The sequence below is a fragment of the Silurus meridionalis genome, chromosome 5, assembly GCF_014805685.1.
Source record: "Silurus meridionalis isolate SWU-2019-XX chromosome 5, ASM1480568v1, whole genome shotgun sequence".
NCBI classification, from domain to species: Eukaryota; Metazoa; Chordata; class Actinopteri; order Siluriformes; family Siluridae; genus Silurus; species Silurus meridionalis.
Genome location: NC_060888.1, coordinates 4,998,451 through 5,022,062, shown reverse-complemented (window position 1 = coordinate 5,022,062; position 23,612 = coordinate 4,998,451). Strand labels below are relative to the sequence as shown.

Below are 23,612 nucleotides of genomic sequence, written 5' to 3'. Positions count from 1 at the left end.
TGTATAGTAAAGGTTCTAACCTTAAGTCATAGCAAAGGTGCTGATCATGTGAGATTTGTCTTCATCCCTGAAATCAAGACAGGAAACAAAGAAATTCTAGCAAAAATAATAATGGTAATCATCTACGTCGGTGATGTTACAGCACACCTCAGTGGACTGATCAAGCATCTAAGGCCTGAATCTTGGCTTTAGCCAATGGGAAATGACTTTTACAAGAATGCCCTAGTTGGACCTTAAGAGCGCCATATGAAAAATGTCTAGTCACAAACTAGCTTTTCATACAGTTGGAATTTTTTTATTTTTAAACCACCAGCAAAAGGTTCTTGATGACAGAATGTAAGAATAAACAGTCACTGTTTCCATTTATAATGAGTGTAGCTATAAAAACTATGACGGTTATGAATTAAGAAAAGAAACAAGAAACTGCATGCAACATTCAGGAGAATTTTTTTTTTTTTCATTTCTCATAATCACTGCTGGAAATGTACAAAGACGGGAAAAAGACTAATACTGATGCACAGATGGAAACCTGAGTTTATGAATTGTATGCCATACTGTATTTGGTTGCAGTCTTCGTGACAGAGGCCTAGCAGCGATCGGGTTGTTTGACGCAAATAAGTCTGCACTGAGAAGCTTTAGGACAGCAGGGCAAACTGAAAGGCTGGTGGACAGCCTATCTGACCTCAGCCTGAACTTTACTGGACAAAAGCTCTAACTGAAGAGGTCATGTCTGCAGAGCAGTTAAAGTATAGACACCAGGGACTGAAATGGCTAAAGTCCAAGTAGGCGTTCAGTGATTTATTTTTGTTTTTTTAATGGTACACCAATGTGAAATTCAATAACCTGGAAGCTCAAGTGTTATTGAATTGGGAATACAAATGATTATACAACAGTCAGGAATGGCTGGTTGATTTGTTAAGAAGCGTGTACGTGTGCACAGACCAAATACAGCACTGGAATGCTCTGCACTTCTTAGCGTCTAAACAAGCTCATTTGATCTGATCTCCAAAATGAAATCGTTTACGTCTTTTGTGTCATAGTCATAATTTCATCTCGGCTGGTTCTCCGCTGAGCCAGAGCGCCCCTTACGCTATAACTTTCAAACTCGTGTCAGTTCGGCTCCCTTACCAAACTAAATCATGGATGGAAAAAATGACATCACTGTCTGGGATTAAGTGCAGATGAATTGAAGTGAAGAGAAACAACAGAAGCAGGCTGCCCATCTTCTTCCAAACATTTATATGGGGATAAAGCACCGCATACACAGTTTCTCTTTGTTGACGGAGCTGCATAAATAGTGCAGTTCGGTTTTACAGCTTCGTCTCAGTGAGACGCATTTAGACATAATATATGGTCACTCACTTCTTTACCCCCAACCTTAGCGTTCATTATACACACGGGCCACACCTGCTAAACTACTAAGTAGCAGCAAAATTGTGTGTTTAGCAGGTTTTGAGGTGAACCATTCGGCAGAGCTGTATTGCGGTCACAAATGTCTGAAATTCTGTTAAATTCTGCATGCAAAAATTAGAGCTAAAAAAAGAAGTCACTTTAGTTCGTTTTTTTTCACATTAAAGCAAATATTGGACAATGCGATTCTGAATGACGGCTTTCAAACTCCTCGGTTTCTATTCAGTCCAATGAGACATGACATAAAAATATTATTCAGTAGCACCATAAAAATGTTAAAACAATCCTTTACCCAAAAGACATAAAACGAGCAGCCTGCACTTCATCAACATGTTGCAATGTTGTGCAATTCTGTGCAGTGACGGTGGAATCATCATAGACAATTTCTGTAAAAGACGTTTAGACCGAAGTCTGTTTCACAACATCCTTCTACTAGGATCAATCTGGAACATGAGAAGGGCAACTTTTTAATGTCAACTCATCTCCTCATAAGCACACACCTTCAAAACTGCACGAGCGGATATCGTGAAAAATAATGAACACTTCATTTTTCTGTAGAAGACATTACAGGAAAACAGCTGGTCACAATCGACCAGATATAAACTTGGCCAGAAATGCGAATATTAAATCAAATGCGAGGCATATCATCAGTAGTTCCATAATCACATGTGAATGTGGGTAGTGCAATAAGCCAAAAAATGTCCTACTCACATGACAACCCAAACAACTCAAAACACAATATAAGGTCCCTGAGTCCCCCAGGTGACACATAAGGGTGCTGGGGGCTGCAGATCAGTGGTGATACAGGGCTGGATCAAGACTATGGCTACCAGTATTCTCCATTGCCTCATGTCACAGTGTAGGGGTCAGAAGGGTGACAATTGGTCCTTGGTACAGCAGTCCAAGCCTGCCACTTTCCAATTGTGTGGTAAACCATGTCTAAAACCTGCTCCTGCACTTTGCACGGCCCCACCCTGTGGTTACTAAGTTTGGGCAACAGTTCTTTCTTATGGGTAGGCCAGTACACCCACACATGGTCTCATAGTGCAAAGTCTTGGCCACAGCAACGGAAGTCACATGCTCTTCTGCCAGTCAAAAACATGTGCCACCACAAACCCATGTGCTTATGCTTTTACAGGTGGCAAATTTACTTCATTCCAGACGTCACTACTTCATTTGGGCTTTAGCAGGACATCTCTGTGAACACCACCTTCACCACTGGCTTGACCATGGGCAGCTTCTGCCCCTATGTCATTATTCAGAACCAGGGCAGGCATAAAGGGAAAGTATCCTACATGCCAAATAGACAGTTTCCACTGCCTCACATTGGTGGCATCAGCAAGCAAGACTATACTGCATTGGAGCCAGCCTGCAAGGTGTTGAAAACTGGAATAATTACACTCACAGGTTGCAATTTGCCAAGCCAAATGTACTTTATACTCTTTAAAGTTGTGGAGCCACACAAAACACCCAAAGAAGAACTGCCTGGCATACAACTGGGGCAGCCATTCAACTTGAGACAGACGATTCACTTTCCCACTCCGTAACCCTGCAACCGGACTTCACCTATTCTTCTGCTCGACATCGGGGCAGGATTGCACTTAGACAGGTTAAGGATAGGGGGGCTGGCAAAGGGGTTTCCAGTTCCAAATGAATAATATGATGACAGTAGCCACATTCACAGAATTAATAGCCAAACCATTAGTATTGATCGCATGGCCCACAAATGCAAATTTGGTACAAATCAGGCAATATTTATTGGTGTTTACAGGAGAATTTGGAGATGCAGAGCCAGAATGAAAATATGCTGAAAGAAACCAATGTCAACGATGTCTACCACGCAGCATCTCCTGGGAACTTGCAACATGTGGCATTTCAAAGGGGCAAAAACATTGCAAAGGACATCAGCCCTTAGGCTTTTAGCTTTGGCATCTGGAAAGAGTTCTTCCTTTAATGTGTGATGAGCAGTAATATAAAAAGTTTTTTTCACATGAAAAGGTAGAAGAATCCTGACAAACTGTACATAGCAAAAAATGTGTTTATTTTTTAAATAGGACTGCAAAATTTCAGGAAATTTCAAGACTGGAAACTTTCCCTGGGAATTCACATCAATATATGGTAATTAACGGAAGTGTATGGGAATAAACTGGGACTTTACAAAATTGCAGGTTAGCCTATAACTTTTTAGTGGAATTTCTACTTGCACATTTAAATCACATGCACACGACACACTTACTGCAGGGCTACTGAGGCCACACCCCCTACACGCACTGTGCATTTCTTCTTAACATTTCTTAAATCCTGCACACAAAATAATGTAAAGAAAAAAAATCTTGGCAAGTATTGACGTAAATTACATCACACATTCATGTTTAAAACTTCCTTGTGCTCTGTGTAAGCGACGTTAGTTTGCATGTGTCATCTTATGACCAATCAAAATGTTTTCATTTAACGTTTGTATATAATATTGTAACTTTAAAATTTTTTTCCCAAATTTCTAATTAATTGCCATAAATTTCAGGTAAAATTTCTCAAAATCCCCATAAGTTCTCATAGAAAGTCTCTAGAAATGTTCTGCCCCTTTGAAACCCTACTTAAGTGACCTTATGGTAGGCTTAACTAATAAAATGGGCTGGCATTTGATATGCCTAACGAGCTGCATCTCATTACTGGCAACTGTGGGTGGAAATATGTACAGTCTGGTACATATAGTGACCTCAAACACACACTCATACAATAGATGATTTCAAAATGTTATTTATCGCTTGCATGTGATTCGAAATAACGATAAGAACTTTTATATAAAGGAATAACAAAATTTACACAAAATATTCATGTAGAAAAGTGCTCTTCTACACACTCCTCATGGACTATTCCTGGTTAGAAAAACAGGGTTCTGGAATCCAGCACTAAACGTTTGTCGGAAATTTAGTACACAAGAGAGATGGCTCATAAAGGTCCATTTGGGAACCATTTGAGTTGGCAGGCGAGGAGGCGTGTACATGCCCTGTAGCTCTCGTAAAGCTGATTTCACTGTATCACAACCCCATGCCGGGGGGCATGAGCAGATACACAGGCATCGTAAACACGAGCGGTAGGGGGCTCCCTGCTACACACCTCATCACTGAGCTTCACTTAATCGCCTTCAAGTCCCAAACGATTCTCGACGTGTGCCGTTTCCACAATTTCCTTCATCAACCTCATTTTTAAAAACTGCTTTAATTGTAATACATGAAACATGAACACGAACGTGAACCGAAACCCTTCAGCATGATGAGACCAGGGGGTTAATCTTTAGGATTTTATTAAAATACCGTGTGGAATTCACCATCAGAGGTTACCATCACAAACATGATTGTTTTCTAATATAAAAAAAAAAAAAAAAAAAAAAAGAAAAAAAAAAAAGCAAAAGTAAAGCTCAAGAGGCTAGTTACAAGAGGGGTTTTTTTTTGTCATTTTTGAAGACTGGTGATGGAAAGAGGGTCAATTTACAAAGAAAAAAAAAAAAGGTGGTGAAAGGAATAAAAAGTTCACATGTTGTAAAAATACATTTCCCAAGTTTCAACGTTACACAAAGTTCAATTAAAACATTCATTCTTTCATCATTAAAGATGTCAGTGCGAGAAATCTGGAGAGGGGGAAAGGGGAGAAAGAAATATTTTAAAAGAGGACACAGCTTAGCTTGAAGGGACTTTAAGGAGTACGTTCTGAATTCTCTTCATGCTGCAGTTTCAGAGAAGAGTGACCTATAGACTCCTGGAGGAAGTGTGTGTGTGTGTGTGTGTGTGTGTGTGTGCACATTTTGAACCCTGAGAGAGAAAGTGACCACTCCAGACCCAATTCCAGGTTCGAGTAAAGGGGATTTTAGGAAAGCAAAGGCAATTTGAAACCAAAAACTAGTCGGGTTCTCTGTAAAATACGTGTCAAGGATAAAGAGCTTTGAACATCAAAATGGCTAAAAAAAAAAAATTATAATTATAATAATAATAATAATAATAATAATAATAATAATATCTACTATCTTTCTACAGAACACAGGCTGAAGATGGGGTGGGTGACCAGGTCCACTATAGTTTATGAATTTAAGGCTACTACAGTCGAGTGAATAAAACCTGGAACCTATAGCCCCCTTTAGACAAGCTACTGGAGAGGACCTTAAAAAGTAAATGCTGGAAAAACTCATGTCTTTTTTGAAATGTTTCCATACAACATGTAGAACACTGACTACAAAGAAAGAGGAAAAAAAAAAAAAAAAAAAAAGAAACACACTGCAGTTGTTCAAAGCTTGAAGAAAATGAAAGCGTTCAAGAATATTACAAACATAAAAATTAAAACAAAGTTAAAGAGAATCGCTAGAACTTTTTTGAAGAGACAGAAGGGGAAACATCGGGCGACACCAAATTACAAAAACAAGCATGACATCTTGGTTCAAGCTCACGAGTGACACGATATTCGGTCAGAAGAATCAGTCAACGAGGCAGAAAAGCAGAATTTCAAGGTAACAGACATTTCATGCACAAAAACTAGTTCCATTCCCATCTTTGTTGAATTTCTCCAAAAAAACAAACAGAAAACCCCAAAACAAAAAACTAATTTAAATCAGAATTAGGTAAAACTTTTGCCACAAAAAAAAAAAATCTAATCTAATGTAAATGTCTTTTAATTATTCTATTAGAGTTTATTTCCAATTGTACTATCAACTAGCTTATTCAAGACCGAACCCCAAATCCGTACGACTCACTGATACACATACACTCCCTACTGAAAACGAACAGCGATGCGCAGTTGTGCTCTTTCAAATCAAAGACTGCAACTCAAGCTACGGAAAGGAAACAGATTCCAAGCAGGGACGTGTCCTCGTTAGATAAGCTCACGAGCACATCTGCGACACTTTCTGAAAGAGCAAAGTACAATCTAAAAAGAAGCTGTACAAAGCAAAGAACAAGATAATCATACATTCAATATCTGTTACTGAGGTACTAGAAACTGTCTCCCTTGATGCAAAACGTTTTTCTTACAAGAGACTCGTCTCAGGGGGCGATTGTAACCCCTACCACCCACCCCTTTACGAAAAAGACTAGTTTGTTAACGAACTGGCTCCATCCAAAAGGCTCTCCCTTAACCCCTCTGTGCTCCTCACATGGGGCACAAAGTTAGGTTTGACAAAGTATTAAAAGATGGGGAAAATATCCAACACTGATATGATCTGCATTTTTCGGTTAGCACTTCTGACTGATTAAGGGACAGATTGCACGCCTGCCATGGCTACGTTCTAAATCTTTGGAAGTAAGCCATGCGGTCTGCTGATGGACAGGGCGATGCAGTCTGGTTCTGCCTGCTTCTGTCCCCAAAAGCACAATGCCTTATTCGTCAAAACTTCTGAGCAATGATTCCAGGCTGAAGTGTAGCAAGCAAATATGATGCTGAGACAGAACTGGGCTCAGAAGTACACTGCCATTGACCCCTAATGGCCAAATAATGTTACTACACAGACCTGCAAACAAAAAAAATAAAATAAAAAATAACATCCAAGCTTTAGGCAGGTATGTGCATATGTGCGTGTGTGCATGTGTGTGTGTGTGAGAGAGAGAGAGTGTGTATAATAGATCTCTTCACTTCAGTGCCCGGCAAGGTGTGAGCAGCCTGAATCCTTACACAGTGAGGTCATGGGAAAAGCAGGAGGAGAAGGAAGGACTATGGGAGATAAAAAACAAATCATGAACAAAAGGTCATTTTTGAAAAAATCTGAACCACCCAGGGAGGCACATCCAGGAAGTTTGAGAAGATAAGAAAAACAAAGAAGCTGGGCATGGTCAAGGTGGAGAATGTGTACATTTTACAAAGAAGTAAGAGAAAACCCCCCCTCCCAAAAAAAAAAAGAAGAAAAAAAGAAGAAGAAACAGGGAGCAAAGTATCATGAGACTTTAAATGCAAGGTGAAATTCAGCAAGCGGAACAGCTGCGTTTTTTTTAAGACACTATGAAAATGTGCTTCCGTTTCCCCACCCATTTCTTTTTTTTTTTTTTTCTTTTCTTTTTTTTTTAGTTGACAGTGAAACCGATGAAAAATTAAGTGTAAAGACACAGCGTACTGAATATTCCCAATCACACGGTCTTTATAAGAGAATCATAAATCATAGTGGAGTTCAGAAATGCACACATAAAATAGAGATTTCATACATCTACACTGTTAACGTCGGAGAGCTCTGTGGAAAAGGTGAGGAGATAAAAAGCTGTACACAAAAACGTCATTTATGATGCTCTTACAGAGACTTGCATGTCACTTAGCCATACATTATTGATACAGTGAAGCATATGACTGAACAGATACCCAACAAGCTTTACAGGAAATGAGTGAGTTTGTCCTCCTTCGGTCATCTTTAAGACGGAGAAGATGGATACCATGTCCTCAACACGAAGGGAAACGTGGGTCCCGATTCGCTGTCCGGCACGGGCCCGCAACACGTCGTTTCTCACATCGTTCTAATCCGGGTGTGAAAGGTATGGCTATTGTTAGCTGGTCTAAAAGTAATTCAGATGACTTAATCCAGCTTTTCCACTTTGCTTCAAGGGTCAAAACTATAAAAAAAAAACTAAGAGGGGATCACAAATGTATGCTCGGGAGGAAATAAAAGAACAGTTCACTATTAAATCGGCTGGAGAGACAGAAATCAGGTAGAAGACACTACTCAGAAACAAATTCCAACTAGTCCAGATTCAAAAAGGAATAAAAATTAAAAAAGTTTTTTTTTTTTTCTACTAATTCTAACAAAAACAACCCAATGACTGAATCCTTGAGAAAGAGAGTTATTGCTTGCTGCACAGGTGGAAAAAGAAACAGATATGACAATGAAGAAAGGGAAAAAAGAGGTCGGGGGGGGAAATGTTTTCGACTGGGTCATGTCTGGACTTGTGTGTTCTGTTTGACTGGATTGACCCTGGTGTTACATCAAAAGCAGGGCATCGGCATGGATCGAGCCCTTTAAAAAAAAATAATAATAAAGAAATTAAAGAAAAGAGGGAGGAAAAGGGCATCGCTGGGGCAACGATGGAATGTGTTGGGATGCTATTGGTCAGAAGGGACGTCTCTGTCAGCCTCCACCTTGGTTGGCTGCCCAGGTGATGGGGTGTGTGGTGGGCGTGAGATCGGGGCGAGGGGATGGCCAACGGGCAGTGTGCTGGCCACCATGCCCTCGACTCCTGCCCCTGCACCAGGCAGAGCTCCTGGGGTTACACCAATCAGACCTGACGGAAACCTGCAAAGAACAGATCGAACGTTACAATTTTGTCTGAGAAAATGGTAACGTTCACTGAAAAGGAACTGCTTGCCTGCGAGACGCAGCTCTCACCTGTATCCTGCTCCGTTGAGTTCAGAATGCACAGATGCAGTCTCCATAGAGGGCCACTGGGAAGCTGCCATCAGATACTCCTTATTCACACAGTTCTTCAGATTGTCAGGAATACGGCCTGCAGAAACAACAACAAAAAAACCCCCAAAAAACCCTGTTAGCCACTTATCACATGAGAGAGAGAAAAAAGAAAAACCACGGAGTGGGAGACGGCTCCTAACCCGTTATGGCTCTGCGTACTTCCCGCGCTGCCTCCTCCCTCGCCTCAATGGAGGATTGCTCACTGTACCAGGATGTGTGTGGGGTGCAGATCAGATTAGGGGCATCCTTTAGAGGCCCCTGTGAGAAGCTAGAGAACAAAAGACAAGCGTGATTTGTATGATCACATGATGCTGAACAAATCATTCTGCGATAGTTTAGTGGCCCATAACGCCTTCATACAAGGTCAGAAATAATGCAGCAGAAGACTTGAGCTCGATCTGCTGGACTAGAGTAAGTTCAGAGTAAAGACAAGGCGGTTCTGTTTCCTGCTCAGAAGCTCTACTCGAACCCGAGTTCAGCAAGTGACGTCAAATCAATATCAACGTTAAACGAAGTAGCACTTCTTCCCTCAGCGTACCTTAACCTTATACAAGTAGAGGATTTAGCTCAATCAATATACGGATATAAAGGTAGTCCCAGAGTCACGATGGAGATGCGTTCCAAAGACCCCATCGTAACTTGAAAATATCCTAAGTCGAGACAAGGCCTAGCTTACCCAGGAGTCTTAAAGAATGGTGATCAGTATGGGGTATTATACTATAATTGGTTAATAATTTAACAATTTACAGCACATAATTTTGCAAAACAGAGCAATTCACTACCATAATGTATAAACTTTACAGTACATACGTATGTGGCAATGTTTCAGTTTCCGTTTCAGTGTCTGGCGATGCCGATAAAAAGGAGAGAGAAGAGAGTTAAAATTGGGCTTTTGAAACACCAAAAACACAGAAAAAAATTAAAATAAGCGAGACAACTGAACTCTGGCGACTGCAGGTGAGAACAAGGCATCTCACAAGGTGGGAGACGGGTACATCTTGTAAGCGACCCAATGCATCATACGAAAATTAATAAAAGCACGCAATAATTATTATTTTTTTTTTTTACAATTTCTTTCGTATGCTACCGTTGGCCTGAAAATGTTGTTTCAAAGAAACCATTGTAACTCAGGGACTACCCGTTTTTAACAAACTAAGATATCAGGGACTACAGTTTTGAGGAGGTGCATGAATAGGACTGGATACATTTGTTAGCTGGAAGCAAAAAGAAAAAAAAAAAAAAAAAAAAAAAAACACAAAACATGAACCTATCCGTGGTTTTTTCTTTTACTCAGGGTTCTGACTTGTCATGCAGCACAAATCCATTCGCACACCTAATCTGTTCCAACATTTAAAGTGTTGTTCCAAGACTTTTAACACCGTGATCCTTTAGACACTGTGCAGCACAGCCAAAGGGCTTTTTTCCACTTTTGTTACAGTAATGGAAAACACAAGCCACCATTATCCTATAGTTACTATATTGATTTTTGAGTTCTTATTGAGTTACTAGCCTGACTGGCTGGGGTTTGATTCATAACTAAATAACTCAAAACAAGTCAATTATAACTGAATTAGGACCTAAAGTGTTCTGGGATTACATCGCCCCGCAAGATCATACCAACTTAAACAATGAGTCTAATATCCAATAGCTTCATTATGTTCACTATGTGGAATTTATGCTCACCTAAAGGGCTCTGTCTCGTGGACATCGAGAGCTGCGCCGCGTATTCTGCCCTCTTTCAGTGCCTGAGCCAGAGCTTTCTCATCCACCAGCCCCCCTCGCGCGGTGTTCACCAGGAACGCACCCTGACGCATCTAACACACATTACAAGAAGCAATCAGAAGATAATTTAGTTTTTTTTGCTAAATATATAAAAGCAGAAAACACACTTGGTGGCGACCTGTAATGCCTGGGTTATTGAGTGTAAATGATTGTGTACACAGAACAGTAAAAATATTTAAAATAAATAAAGAGTAATGTTTGTTTTCTGACAGTCAACTATGGTGTTACCAGCTGGATGGGAAAAAAAGGAGGCGAGTATGTGCACTTACATGATTGATGGTAAGCCAGACTGTAAGGGAGTACGTTTGTGTATCTTAACTACCCTTTTGATATTGACTTGTTCATTAATGAGGTGGTGTGCGTGTGTGTGCTACCTGTTTGATAGTGAAGTCGTTGATGAGGTGGTGGTTGTGTTCGTTCAGGCTGCAGTGAAGAGACACACAATCAGAGTGGATGAGCAGATCCTGCAGTGTGGCCATGCGCTGAAGCCCCAGTGATTTTTCTACCCCTTCGGGCAGATACGGGTCGTAGAAAATAACCCCGAAACCAAACACCTTTGCCCTCAAAGCCACTGCTTGGCCAACACGTCCTGAAACAAAGGCCAAGGGATCAGGATGCTACTCAGTCCATTGACCATTTCCACATCTTTTACAGTATGTGTTAAGACTAATAGTTTTATTATCAAGGAAATGTTATTGGGATAAAATAGCATAAACGAGCAAATTATAAAACAGCTTTGAACATATATGATCAGATCACTATTCAATTACTGAGATTATAGTCAAGAACTCAACAGATATTACTATACATTACAATTCTGTTATTGTCAAAGCATAATCATGAACATTGATACTGTTCGGCAAAAGCCCACATTTAATCGGTTTATACAACGGAGCAGTCGAGGGTCTTGAGGCTCAGTGGTGCTAAAATCTTTGACACAACAAACAGCACAAACATCTTTAACCCAAGAAGTTATAGCCGATCGAACTAAACCAAACAAATAACTTAATTAGAATCTCACCGAGGCCGATGATTCCCAGCGTCTCTCCTCGGATGCGAGCTGCTCCACCTGCCACCTCTCGGATTTGCTCGACGCTGGAAGCTCGAGTGCCCTCGCGCAGGGCCTGGTGCATAAAGGCAACCCGGCGGTACAGGTTCAGGATCAAGCACATAGAAGTGTCTGCCGTCTCCTCCACCGACGCAGCTGGCACATTACACACTGCAATACCTGAGTGTAATAGACAGAATAACAATGTTACTCATTTCTCAGATCCAGTACAAACTACTTCACAATGATAGATGGGGGATGGGGGATGGGGGGGTGTGTTGAACCTCTAAATCAAAACCAGGAGCTACCAGAGTGCGGAACTCACCGAGCTCTGCTGCGGCCTTAACGTCCACGTTGTCAAATCCGCTGCCGATCCTCACGATGACGCGAAGTCCTTTAAACTTGTCAAGGTCGTCTCGTGATAGCGAGATGGTGTGATACAGTAATGCAGCTACAGCCTCATTAAGAACCTGAAAGAACAACAACGGTGTTTAACAATCACAGTTCATCGTCCCACAGTACGCAAAACCACAAACCGTTAAATTTACCTTTTCATGGATCTCCTGAGTGGACTGAGCGTCACAGAAGGCCACAGTGGCCACATCCTTCAGGATGGGCATCTCCACTGTGCAGTCCCGGCCATCCAGCAGTGCCACCAGAGGGCGAGGGTGCATGGGCCCGTTTAAGATGGGTGGGCGAATGCCTGCAGGACAGAGATGAGAAATTTCATTACAAATCCACTGTAGAATTTGTAACGCTTTGACATTATTCAGCTAAGAGCAACAATATTTACAGCATCTTTGCTTGAGGAAAAACAAGTCTAATAAAAAAAAAAAAAAAAAGTGTATATTGAATATTGGTGAAATATTAATTAATTGAGAATAAAGACCAAGCTTTAATAAGATCATTCTACCTAAATGCAGGCTCCATTATTTATTTATCAGACACAGTTTAACGTGCTGGGGCGTGGAGATATTATATCAGATACTGGAACTTCCCTGTGGGACCATAGCTCACCCACTTGTTTTATTGTTGCTTCTGGCATTTGCAAATGTAGCAGTTCAGAACACTTTCCAATAAAAAAAATAAAAAATAAAGGGGGAAAAAAAAAGGCTACTCAAAAATCTGTTTAACCGATCCAGTCAACATTTGCATTTGAAAAGGGATCTCTCTGATCACATAATGCAACATGTTCCCATAATTTCTGCATTTTCTAGCTTAATTTCCCCACATGGCAACCTGGAAGCAAACCCGGTTCTTCGGTTTGCTGAAATTTCCCTCCAATTTCAGCAGAATTTATGCTAAACATTACGCCTACATTCACACTGTCAAGATCCTGCAACTTCAAGGGCATGGAAGAAGTGCAGCTGCGAGTAGACGGACACAAAAGCGTATCCCATTTCAGCCCACACATGGGTGTAACGAGAATCACATCATCGCTGGCCCCTGTCCATTTCCAGACCCCCACAGCAGGATAAACAGATGAAGGGGTCGAGAAAGAAATGCACCGAAGAAGCAGGAGGAACGGGGGTATTTAGGCTGAGAGTGGGGGCAGGGAACCCTGATATGACTCGTGGCGAGATGACCTAAATCCTGTGGGGTATGTGCAGGCCAAACTCGCTTTACACCCCACCTCTGTGAACTAAATCGTGTGTTCATGTGCCTCGAGCTCACATTTACCAGTTTTGCCTTTCTAGGGTTGTATACACGACTGCACACTTTGTATTTATATGATACGAGGCGAGAATGAACACCTGCACTCAGAAAGCTGATCCTACACTTGCTCTTGGCTTCATCAAAAACGCTCATACCTCTAGATTGCGCTTGTATTCTTTTTAGTCAACATTTTTGGTGATTATCTGAAAGACGATTCGTGGGCACATGAAAATAATCGAGGCAAATAGCAGCGTTGTATCCATATCGGTTGTTGCAAATAGCTTTCACACTCTTAAAAAAAAAAAAGAGACACGTATCCAAAATGTAGCAGATCTAATGCTACGTGCCATTATGGCGGAAAAAATTTGCATTCGCGTTCACATCACCTAGCGTCCCAAAATGATCCTCAAGCTCAAACGTGGCAGTAAAAGTGAACAGCAGTGCCCTTTTGCCCCGCTGACAGGTGTCTGCGCGGCTGCCTGCTGGAGGCTTCTGGAGAGCAGAAGCTGTTCACCCAAGAACACTCGTCTCCATTTCACTCTCACTAAAACCCTAAGCGGCTGATTGACGAGTGTAACACTAGGAAACTACCAATGCAAATATTTGTTTGATTTGTTTCCATTCATGTCGAGTCGTTTTTGCACCGCACATATACACAAACGGAAGATGAAACATGGCTGCCAAGATATAAGAAAACAACCAAGGCCCAGTTTAAACACAGTAGAAAAAAAAAATGCTGAGCAGCAGAACAGAAAATGTTAATCATAAAGCTTTTGCGTGAACAATGCAAACGCTTATTCCTCCGAGGTCACGGAGGGAGCGTCGCGCTGTGCCGAGCACAGATGCTGTGTGTTGAGGCCAGTGGGTATGAAAAAGAGAGCGCAGCAGAGGAGGCATGGCCAAGCAAACAATGCCATTCATTCACAGCCCAGTCCTCCTTCTCCTCCTCCTCCTCCTCTTATCCACCCCCTCTCGCCCCAAACCTCCTTGTCTTTCACCCCTCCACCTCACTTTCTTACTCGACTGCTCCAACACGCACACATGCACACAAAGAGGAGGGGGGGTGGGGTGGAATGATAATACATTAGCACCACACCCAACCTCCAGCCTGCCAGACGCAAATACATGTACGCTTGCTCAACCGCACAGATGCGTTTATTCATGCCGCCAAAAAAGGAAAATTACCACTCGAGATACCGCACCCAACCAACAATACACCCAACCCCTCGAGCCTTTGCTTCACATCCCACAAAACACACACACACACACACAAAACATCCTAACCTTGCATCATGAAGTAAGCACGCCTGTCTTCTCTCTCTCCCTCTCTCTCTCCCTCTCTCCTCTACCGCTTTATCACTCTATCTCCACCCTTCACAATCAGTGTCAGGCTGTTTTTTGCCTGGCAGGCACCCAGCTGTCATCCACACCCAGCTCCTCCTCCACAGACACTGGCCAATCACACGGCGCAGGGCTTTGAGCACCAACCAACCAGCACTAACCCTATTAGCATAGACGAGCAGCTCTAGAAGCAGTCGCACGGTTAATTTATTTATTTATTTATTTTTTTTTTAAAGAGAGATGCCAACCCGGGCAAAACTAACTATTTAACTGTACTTGTACACTCTCGATACGTCACAACACGCTGGCCTTGGCGTGAGAGAGTTTTGTTTGGAGAAACCGATGTGCGGTTTAACGTAACGAGCCCTTCCTTTCCCTCGCCCTTCACCTCCCTGCTTTCAAACGAGCGTTCATTAACGCCGTTAGACATGATTTCATTCTCCTGTCTATTTTTGCCTATTATTACATGATAACATAAATCACAACTGGAAAATAATTGCTTACTTGCAGGCCTGCAGGTTTCTGCTGATCAGCTTAAGAACTTAACATCTACACACATCCTTTAGGCTAAAGGACACAGCATTTTTGTTTTGCTCAAATCCAGCAAATTTTCAATACAATGGGTCTTTTCTGATGAGCTTAATCAAAGCTTTTGAGCAGGTCTCAAAGTCAGACACATCAGCCATCCTTGAAAAACTTTGAGATACTCTACTACTGCATTTGTTCTGCACAGTATAAGCAACATTGAATTCTCTTCTAAATGTCCCAAAGCAAGGAAACAAGAACGCTAGGTTAGAACACACAAATGAGAAGAAACGTTTCAGATGGACAGACATATAGCAAAAACAAAAACATAAAAAACACGAGATGATCTACGCAATAGATAATCCACAAGGCGATTTAAGACACAGCCTTGGATTAGTACTGGGCTGAAAAAGAAAAGAGCCCTCATTCCGTTTGTCATCCAATTCCTCTTTAACTCTGCGTGTGATATTACAGCGGCATTTTGCGGTTATTTCCCCCCAACAAGACAAGATCAAATGTCATGAGCAAAGCTATTTCATCACCTGCCGGCTCTGAGATAATTCTAGGTGATCTAAGTGGGGCTGGGTGTACTCCGTGTCCTGAACCGCCCAGATTCGTAATTCAGTCTGCGGATAAATGCAGAAATGTTTAAACGCAAGAACTTCAGGCTGATGTTAAGGAACGCTGTGCTGCGCTGCGCGATCCAGAAATAGCTGAAGCACCACATTTAGGTCCTCATTGTTCCTGCAGTCTAGAGCACTATAGCAGTGCTGAGCGAGAGCCCCTCTAAGAGCTGTCTGCTCCGCCTCTGCAGCCCACAGGAAGCAGCACACATAAAGAAAAGCTCTGCATCTGCCTTAGACTGCACAAGCGCTCCATCTACACACACACACACACACACACACACACACACACACACACACACACACACACACACACACACACACACACACACACACACACTTTTTGCATGTGATTCAACAGGTCAACAAACGCACACAGGATTCTATAAATCAGATGTATGTTAAGTATCATGGATCGGTACTGATATTAGTATCTGTGTTTCATTTCACATACTTCGCATACCAGTTAGCACTAAGTGACACAAAAAGAACAAAAGGAAAACAAAAGTGCAGATCTGGAGATATTTCATGAATAAGAATAGAACAGGGAGCTCTGTGCTCTGAGGATATACAGTATATTGAGGATGAACTGGAACGTCTTCCTGCAATAAAGTTATCCGATAAAAAGTTTGGGGAACTAAGAAAAGAAAAAAAAAATCTAATTCTATCCAGGTGGAGGGAAAAAAAAACGCCTGTGTACAATGACGAAGTGACAAATTCTTTCAACCCATCTCATGTCAACAATAAAAACAAGGAATTAATGCACAGAAACACTTGAGTGAAACTAAGCCATGCGCTCTACAGTTCCCATACTCAATCAAAAGTAATAGAGTTAGCTACAGAATTTACTAACAATACGGGGCAGAAGATTCTGGAACATCTCAGACTGATTAATACTGAGAAGAGAAACTTGAACAATATAATATTGGTACCATGTTTAAGTATGTCACCGAGTTATCGTGGCTTTCATGATATACATTTAACAGGAGGCTCAGTGGTTAATGCAAAAGATCACTTGGACTATCAAGCTGCAAATGTTGGGCCCTTCAGCAAGGCCCTGAACCCTCAAAGCTTCAAAAGGCACCTAACAAGCTGGGATAAGAAAAAAAATCATTTCACTCTGCTGTAATGTATACGTGAAAGCCTCATATACTCGTGCTGTGTAAAAAGAATTTTGTTAAACTTCAAAAAATTTATCCTTCCTCCATTTTAGGGTTAATTTTTGTGATAATTAGATTACAAAAACACAATGTACAGCTCTTACTTTGGACACGTGTTCCACATGCAGTGTGTTAAATACGCATTTGTACACTACAACAGCGGTCTTTTTGTCCCCACATACGGGGAAGAAATTAGTACAAAAGCAAAGGGCCAGGTTTGGCAACGCCCTGGAAAATTCAAGTGAACGCACCGATATCTGAACGCAATCCTCCCATCAATTCTAATGATGATTATTAGGCTTTTAAAATTCAGCATATTTTAATGAAATTGCAATATTTTTATATGAGGTGTAAATGGTACACGTATTCATACAGCAATTTATCGGTAGAGGGCTTTCAGTTCCACACACGTACTGAAGACGATCTTTTTTTACATGCGGAACATAGTTAAAATCTGGATGTATATATATTATGTATTATATATTATATATGGATTCTTTAGCGTTTTATGTTGAGCTTCAAGAATTTCTCTTAAAATAAGAATCTTGACAATTCCACATTTGGAGGGAGTGAATGAATGAAAGATGGAAGGAATTAAGACATTTGTTAAAGTATGCTGAAATAAGTAGAACAGTTAAGATGATCATATCTTTTAAAAAATGTATAATAAAATAGAACACATACACATCTGTATTACCCAAATGGGGTCTAACAAATGTAAACTTTTTTTTCATTTATTTAAATGTATTTAATCAATTCAATTTGTGCCAATTTATTCAATCAATTTAATAAAAAAAATTGCAATGTCTTATTCTATTTTATAAAATATAAATTTCAGATATTATTTGAACAAAGCAGGCATTTTATTTACATTTATTTACATTTTATTTTATTGAATTTTATTTTATTTCAAATTGTTTTTTTTGTTTTTTGTTTTTTAATTTTAACTGTTGATGATCATAAATGTTAATAATAATAAACCTAAATTTTATGGGGGGTTTTATTTGTAATTTTATGTTCTTTTTTAGCAAACATCTATATACATGCATCAGTTTCCCTGGTGAAAGTACATACACTGTACAGCTGTGACACTGCTCTCTTATCATAATTATTTTTTCAATACACTATACACCTCTGTGAAGGCTTCTACCAAATTTTGAGGTATGGCTATGGGTGCTAAAGTTGGAACATTGTGGATGGTCAACAGGTACAAGAAACTTGCTAAAAGTAGTACTGATGTTAGCAAATTTTACTCTTATTCCGATGGTCAAGTGTCCACAAACATTTGACTGGTGCACTAAAACCATTAGGTTTGTATGGTTTAATTGTGTGAAAACACATCTAGGGCACTAAGACAGCTAATAAATCAATATGGTTAATAACTCAAAACTCAAATAACTCAAATCTAAATAACTCAAATCTGTGTAAAGCTGCTTTGAGACAATGTTCATTGTTAAAAGCGCTATACAAATAAAAATGAATTGAATTGAAGTGCTGGATGGATGGATTGAGGGATGTCCCAACCAAATATTTAATTCAGAAGTTTTCACATTCATGGAACTAAAGGATTTTAATGTTAAAGTCCGTAAGGCGGCAAAAACAGTCTTACTCCAAATGTTTTTGGATGAAAGAAAACGAAAAAGATAATCAAGTGTGTGTGAAACAATCTAAACTCACCTTCACAGATTCGGTCCAGTCTCTGTCGTTTGACTTTGTGTTTGTCCATCAGAGCCATTGACTGGTGGTTCTTCACAAGGACCAGCTACAGTCACAACAAAAGAGGAGAAAATTCCCAAAAAAAAAAAAAAAAAAAAAAAAAAGTAAATAAATAAAAATTATAATAATTCACAGAACTGGGTCCAGGTTCGTCCACAGCAGGAGAGAAATCGCTCCAAAATATTCTTCCAACCTGCAATCACATCCAGGAAAGGAAAAAAAATAAATACAATCTTTTTAACAAGCTTCAATTGTTTAATTACTATTGCCATTTTATAAAACGCATGCAAAACGCAATAAATAAAAATAAGAGAATTATACCTCCTACTCACCCGAGGCACCAATCAAACAGCACGGTTAGCACCTGCATAAAAAAAGAAAAGCCACCCCTTAACATTATGGACATTATTATTATAAATGCAAAGATAAATTAGAAATTAAATCAACGACAGAGCGATATGAAGGGGTCCCCCGTGAAGTCATTTTTTGATGACTGCTCATGCAAAACTGCTTGACTGCTCTGATGCAACAGCAATTTACACACAGTTTAATAGACGAGCAACAAAACATTAGTAACAGCAAACTCCTCCCTGTCCTGAGCTAGTTGGCCCAAAATGCTCAAACTGGAGTCTCCTTCCAAAAAAGTGACACCGCAGTACGGTTGAATCTGGTCAGATTATGAATTTTTAACAACATTGTGAGCACAACACAGGGTTATTCAAAAAGAACGAACCGATTTCATTACGCAATATAACAACTGAACGTTTCCGGAAGAACGACGCGACTACATCGCCCCTGTGGCAGCCGTGCAAAACTTAGATATCTCCTTTTTCAAATGGTCACTGACTCATTCCATGACGATGCTTGAGAACTGAAGCAATGCATCATGATATATCGGTTCAATCTTTCTGAATAACCCTGTATATAGATATATGCTCAAGTACGGCATAAACTAAGATTTTAAAAACACACTTAACTATCCAAATCTATATATCTAACTGTGTGTGGATAGATGGATAGATGGATAGATAGATGGATAGATAGATAGATAGATAGATAGATAGATAGATAGATAGATAGATAGATAGATATCTTAATAATGTGATTTATTTTATTTATTTTATAGATAGTGAACCTTGAGCCCAGACTGTCAGCAGTTTATCCTGTCTTGGTCAAATTTTCCAGCACGGGAACATCTTCAGGACAGAGGATTTTTTGGCATCCCGATAGAACAAGATAGAGACGAACAGAACGGGAGAACACGACTGCTTATCGTAACTATAATATAATTAAGGGCAGGAGCTCTAACTTATCTCTCGGGAGTTCCACAAATTTTAATTACTATCAACCATTAAAACGTGCACTCTCGCACACATTAAGAAAACACTAATCTTTGGCAACCCGCTGTAGTCCAAGCGGAATAACAAAATCCACAATGTGGCGATGCCGTTCACCATCGCAGTAATTCCGGTGTGGATTATTTCCACAATTTGCCCGATGTACCTCCTCCTACACTACATAACATGCTTCGTTACTAATCTCAAATCACGTGGAATCCATCTCCACTAGCTAGTGGTACAGAACGATGAACACTCACACGCGCCGCACACACACACTACATATAGGTGTAATTATATATATATATATATATATATATATATATATATATATATATATATATATATATATATATATATATATATATATATATATATATATATATATATATATATATATATATATATATATATGGCTTTGAGTACTGGGTACCTAGCTTTGGAAGCTCTCTCATTCACCTTTGTGGGGATTTTGGACCAAAGTTTCCCGTTACATTTTTGTGCGTTCACACAGGCGAACATAATAGTCCGTGTACTTGTTTTGACTGTTTCGTTTGGATGTGGTGTTTGAAACACTGTTGGATAGCTTCCCCCCCGTACACATCAAGCATAACCGAGTCTGCACGGTCCCGATAAAAGCAAATCCATACACATTATAACTTTCACCGTATTGCCTCGAGCATGCCGTGTTTTTGCTCATTTCTTTTGACCACCACTTATACTAGGGTCTTTTTCCGGGGTCAGAATTTTGTCCAGGGCCCGGTACATTACCCAATAACATTTCCATCGCTGTCAGCGCTACCAGTCAAACCGATTGCCATGAATGAACGAGGTCGTTATTGGGCTACCTACTGCCACTCACTGACATACAGGACTATTTATATTACTCCGCCAGGACACTTCAGGCATCCAGAAAAGGCAAATTATACAATTCCAGTAACAAAGTGCAATTTTTGCATTTACCGAGGGGTCATTGGATCATTTGCTGAGATCTCATGAGAATCTTGCAGCAAAAATTAATAAATAAAATCACCGCTCTAGAACGTGGTTATTCGATCATTAAAAAAATAGACACCTGTGATTGGGTTCGAAACCGGAACTACTTTCAGATCTGACGCTCGGGAGACTTAATCAACAGCTTCCAGCCAATCAGAGCGCAGATCCCAGCAGCGCTGTGGTGATTTTAGGAACACGATGGAGGATTACAGCTTCCAACAAGCCGAACTACACACGCTGCTCAGACAGGCTAAAGCAGCTCCATTGGCTAGTCAGCTAGCCTCAGCTACACCTCCGCGCTTAACTCAGTGTGAACAAAAGTCTGACTTGACTCATCTCTCATAACTGTTCTCTGGCTTCTAAACCTCCCCCGACATGTTTTGTATCGAGTTATACAACAATTAAGTCGGATAAAAAAAGTCGGGGAAAGAAAAATCCCACATTTCTAACTTCTTAGCAACTCGCTGGCTAAGCTAGCTAACCTCCCACAGCGGCTAGCAAGTCTTCAAATAAGCACAAACTCTAGATAATGGACTCCCAGGTAGGAAAATACGTACCATAAATAATTTAGACTTTTATAATATTTATATGATAATAGGATACGACTCCTTGGTGATTTGCTAGGCGGGATTGTAAGGCGCTGATCCACGCTAGATAATGCTAATGCTAGTGTGTGGATACAAACAGCAAGAAGAGCTCCCTCCTTCTCTCTTCTTCTCCCTCTCTCTCACTCACTCACACTCTCTCTCCCTCCGTCTGTCCCTCATCATATCCGCTTCTCCGCTAAAAGAGTTCAGTCCACTCAGTTGAACAACTAATCCAAGGGTTTAGTAAAGAAATAAAAAAATATATTTAAAAAAGGAAAGAAAATTCCAGCGGATATCTCACCGGGTCAAGTTACGGCGTCGGTTCTCGGCCAAACTGGGCGAAAGGCACAACTGTTTCCCCCGCTACGGCCCGCTGTCCGCCATCAAACCCCCGCAATAAAAGGAAGTCGACGGCGGATCGATCCCAAACAGCTCCCTACTCACTATCCCGACACTCTACGAAGGGCGTGTGTCGCCGCGCGTCCTACGCCCTACGTAGTGCACTTTGTGTCCAAAGCGACGCCATTTTGCGACGCCTTAAGAGTCACAGAGGGACAACGCTGAACAGGCGGAACAGCGCAGCGCCCCCTAGAGGCGGATCGAATAAAGCCGGATTATATACTGTATTTTCAGCAATTTAGTAAGAAAAAATTAAATTGAATTATTGGTGTGAATGTAAATTGAAAGCTCTAATGAACAAGCCAGGGCTGAAGTTAAATACTTTTATATAATATTTCCAATAAAATAACACAAATAAGGACTCAAAGGGATCCTAGTCTGGGTGGGTAATGTCATTATAATCATTTCACTTGAAAGTTGTTAAGATTACAGAAGCAGCTCTTAGGGACAAACATACAGTATCCAAGTGACATAATTGGTGACACAAAGGTCTGGGGAAGACTTGAGCAAAATTAAAAAAAAAAAAAAAAAGATTTTGTATGTCTTCGCTATTCATGTACAATGAAAAAAATAATAAATAAATACATTTCTAAAGAAGAAAGTGCATTCAAACTTTTGACTGGTACTCCAGATTTACAAACTCTAATAAAGAAGCCAGAGGTTAAATGAATTATTACACTCCTATAATTGTGTATTACAGTGTTAAATAGTTATAAATGTTGAAACTGTCCTCTGAAAATCAATCAACCTACGGCCATTATTGTCTAAATAACTGAGTACACCCTCAGTGATAACAGCTGTACATCGCTTAATCATGCAAAGCCACATGTCCTAAACATCATATGCTTTTTTTGTCTGCTTGAAAGGACCATACAAATTTGTGTATCTTGTATTCGAGCAGTTAAAATTAGCTGCTTTGAGTACAATTCTCCCATAATGACCACTAAATGTTCAAAATGGCACCTCATGACAAAGACGGCCGGGGTATAAGGTCAGTATCACCCTGAAACTGAGTTACAGTACAGTGGTCAGGGTCATACAGATGTTTTCCAAGACGGGTTCCACTCAAAACAGACCTCACAAGGGTCCATCAAAGAAGTCGAGTCCTTGTGAGGTGTGTCAGGTGCAGACGCTGCTCCAAAAAAAACAGACGCATGAGTGATGCAGCATTGCTTTAGAGGTTGCAGAAGCGGAAGATATTCTTGTCAGCGCTCAGACCGTACACCGCAAAGTGCAACAAGTCAATCTGCATGGCTGTCATCCCAGAAGGAAGCCTCTACTGAAGCTGGCTCACAAGAAAGCCCACAAACAGTTGGCTGAAGATGACCCAAGAGCATGAATTACTGGAACCATGTCCTGTGGTCTGATTAGACTAAGAGAAACTTGTTTGGCTCAGATGGTGTTCAGCATGTGTGGTGGCACCCTGGTGAGGAGCACCAAGAAATTTGTGTCTTACCTACAGTCAAGCATGGTGGTGGTAGCATCATGGTCTGGGGCTGCATGAGTGCTGCTGGTACTGTGGAATTGTAGTTCATTGAGGCAAATATGGATTCCAACGTGTACTGTGTACTTAACTTAAAGTGTATCAAAATAAAGTTTAGGT

At 40.5% G+C, this 23,612-nt stretch overlaps 1 protein-coding gene across 3 annotated transcripts; it reads right to left on the bottom strand.

Annotated features, from left to right (window-relative positions):
• Positions 1-7,317: 7,317 nt before the first annotated feature.
• On the bottom strand, positions 7,318-22,227 carry LOC124386316 (C-terminal binding protein 1). Of its 3 annotated transcripts, none has more exons than XM_046850067.1 (11): positions 21,912-22,227; positions 19,023-19,054; positions 18,652-18,736; positions 12,218-12,372; positions 11,995-12,139; positions 11,643-11,849; positions 10,996-11,210; positions 10,523-10,653; positions 8,980-9,107; positions 8,759-8,876; positions 7,318-8,665 (listed from the first exon to the last, which is right to left on the bottom strand). In XM_046850067.1, exons 3-11 carry the CDS (start codon positions 18,707-18,709, stop codon positions 8,476-8,478), a joined length of 1,347 nt encoding a protein of 448 aa, XP_046706023.1. In that variant the 5' UTR covers positions 18,710-18,736; positions 19,023-19,054; positions 21,912-22,227; the 3' UTR covers positions 7,318-8,475. The 3 variants fall into 3 exon arrangements, with proteins under 3 accessions (XP_046706023.1, XP_046706024.1, XP_046706025.1); XM_046850068.1 differs by lacking the exon at positions 21,912-22,227 and adding an exon at positions 21,581-21,890; XM_046850069.1 differs by lacking the exons at positions 18,652-18,736; positions 19,023-19,054; positions 21,912-22,227 and adding an exon at positions 14,610-14,745.
• Positions 22,228-23,612: the final 1,385 nt, after the last annotated feature.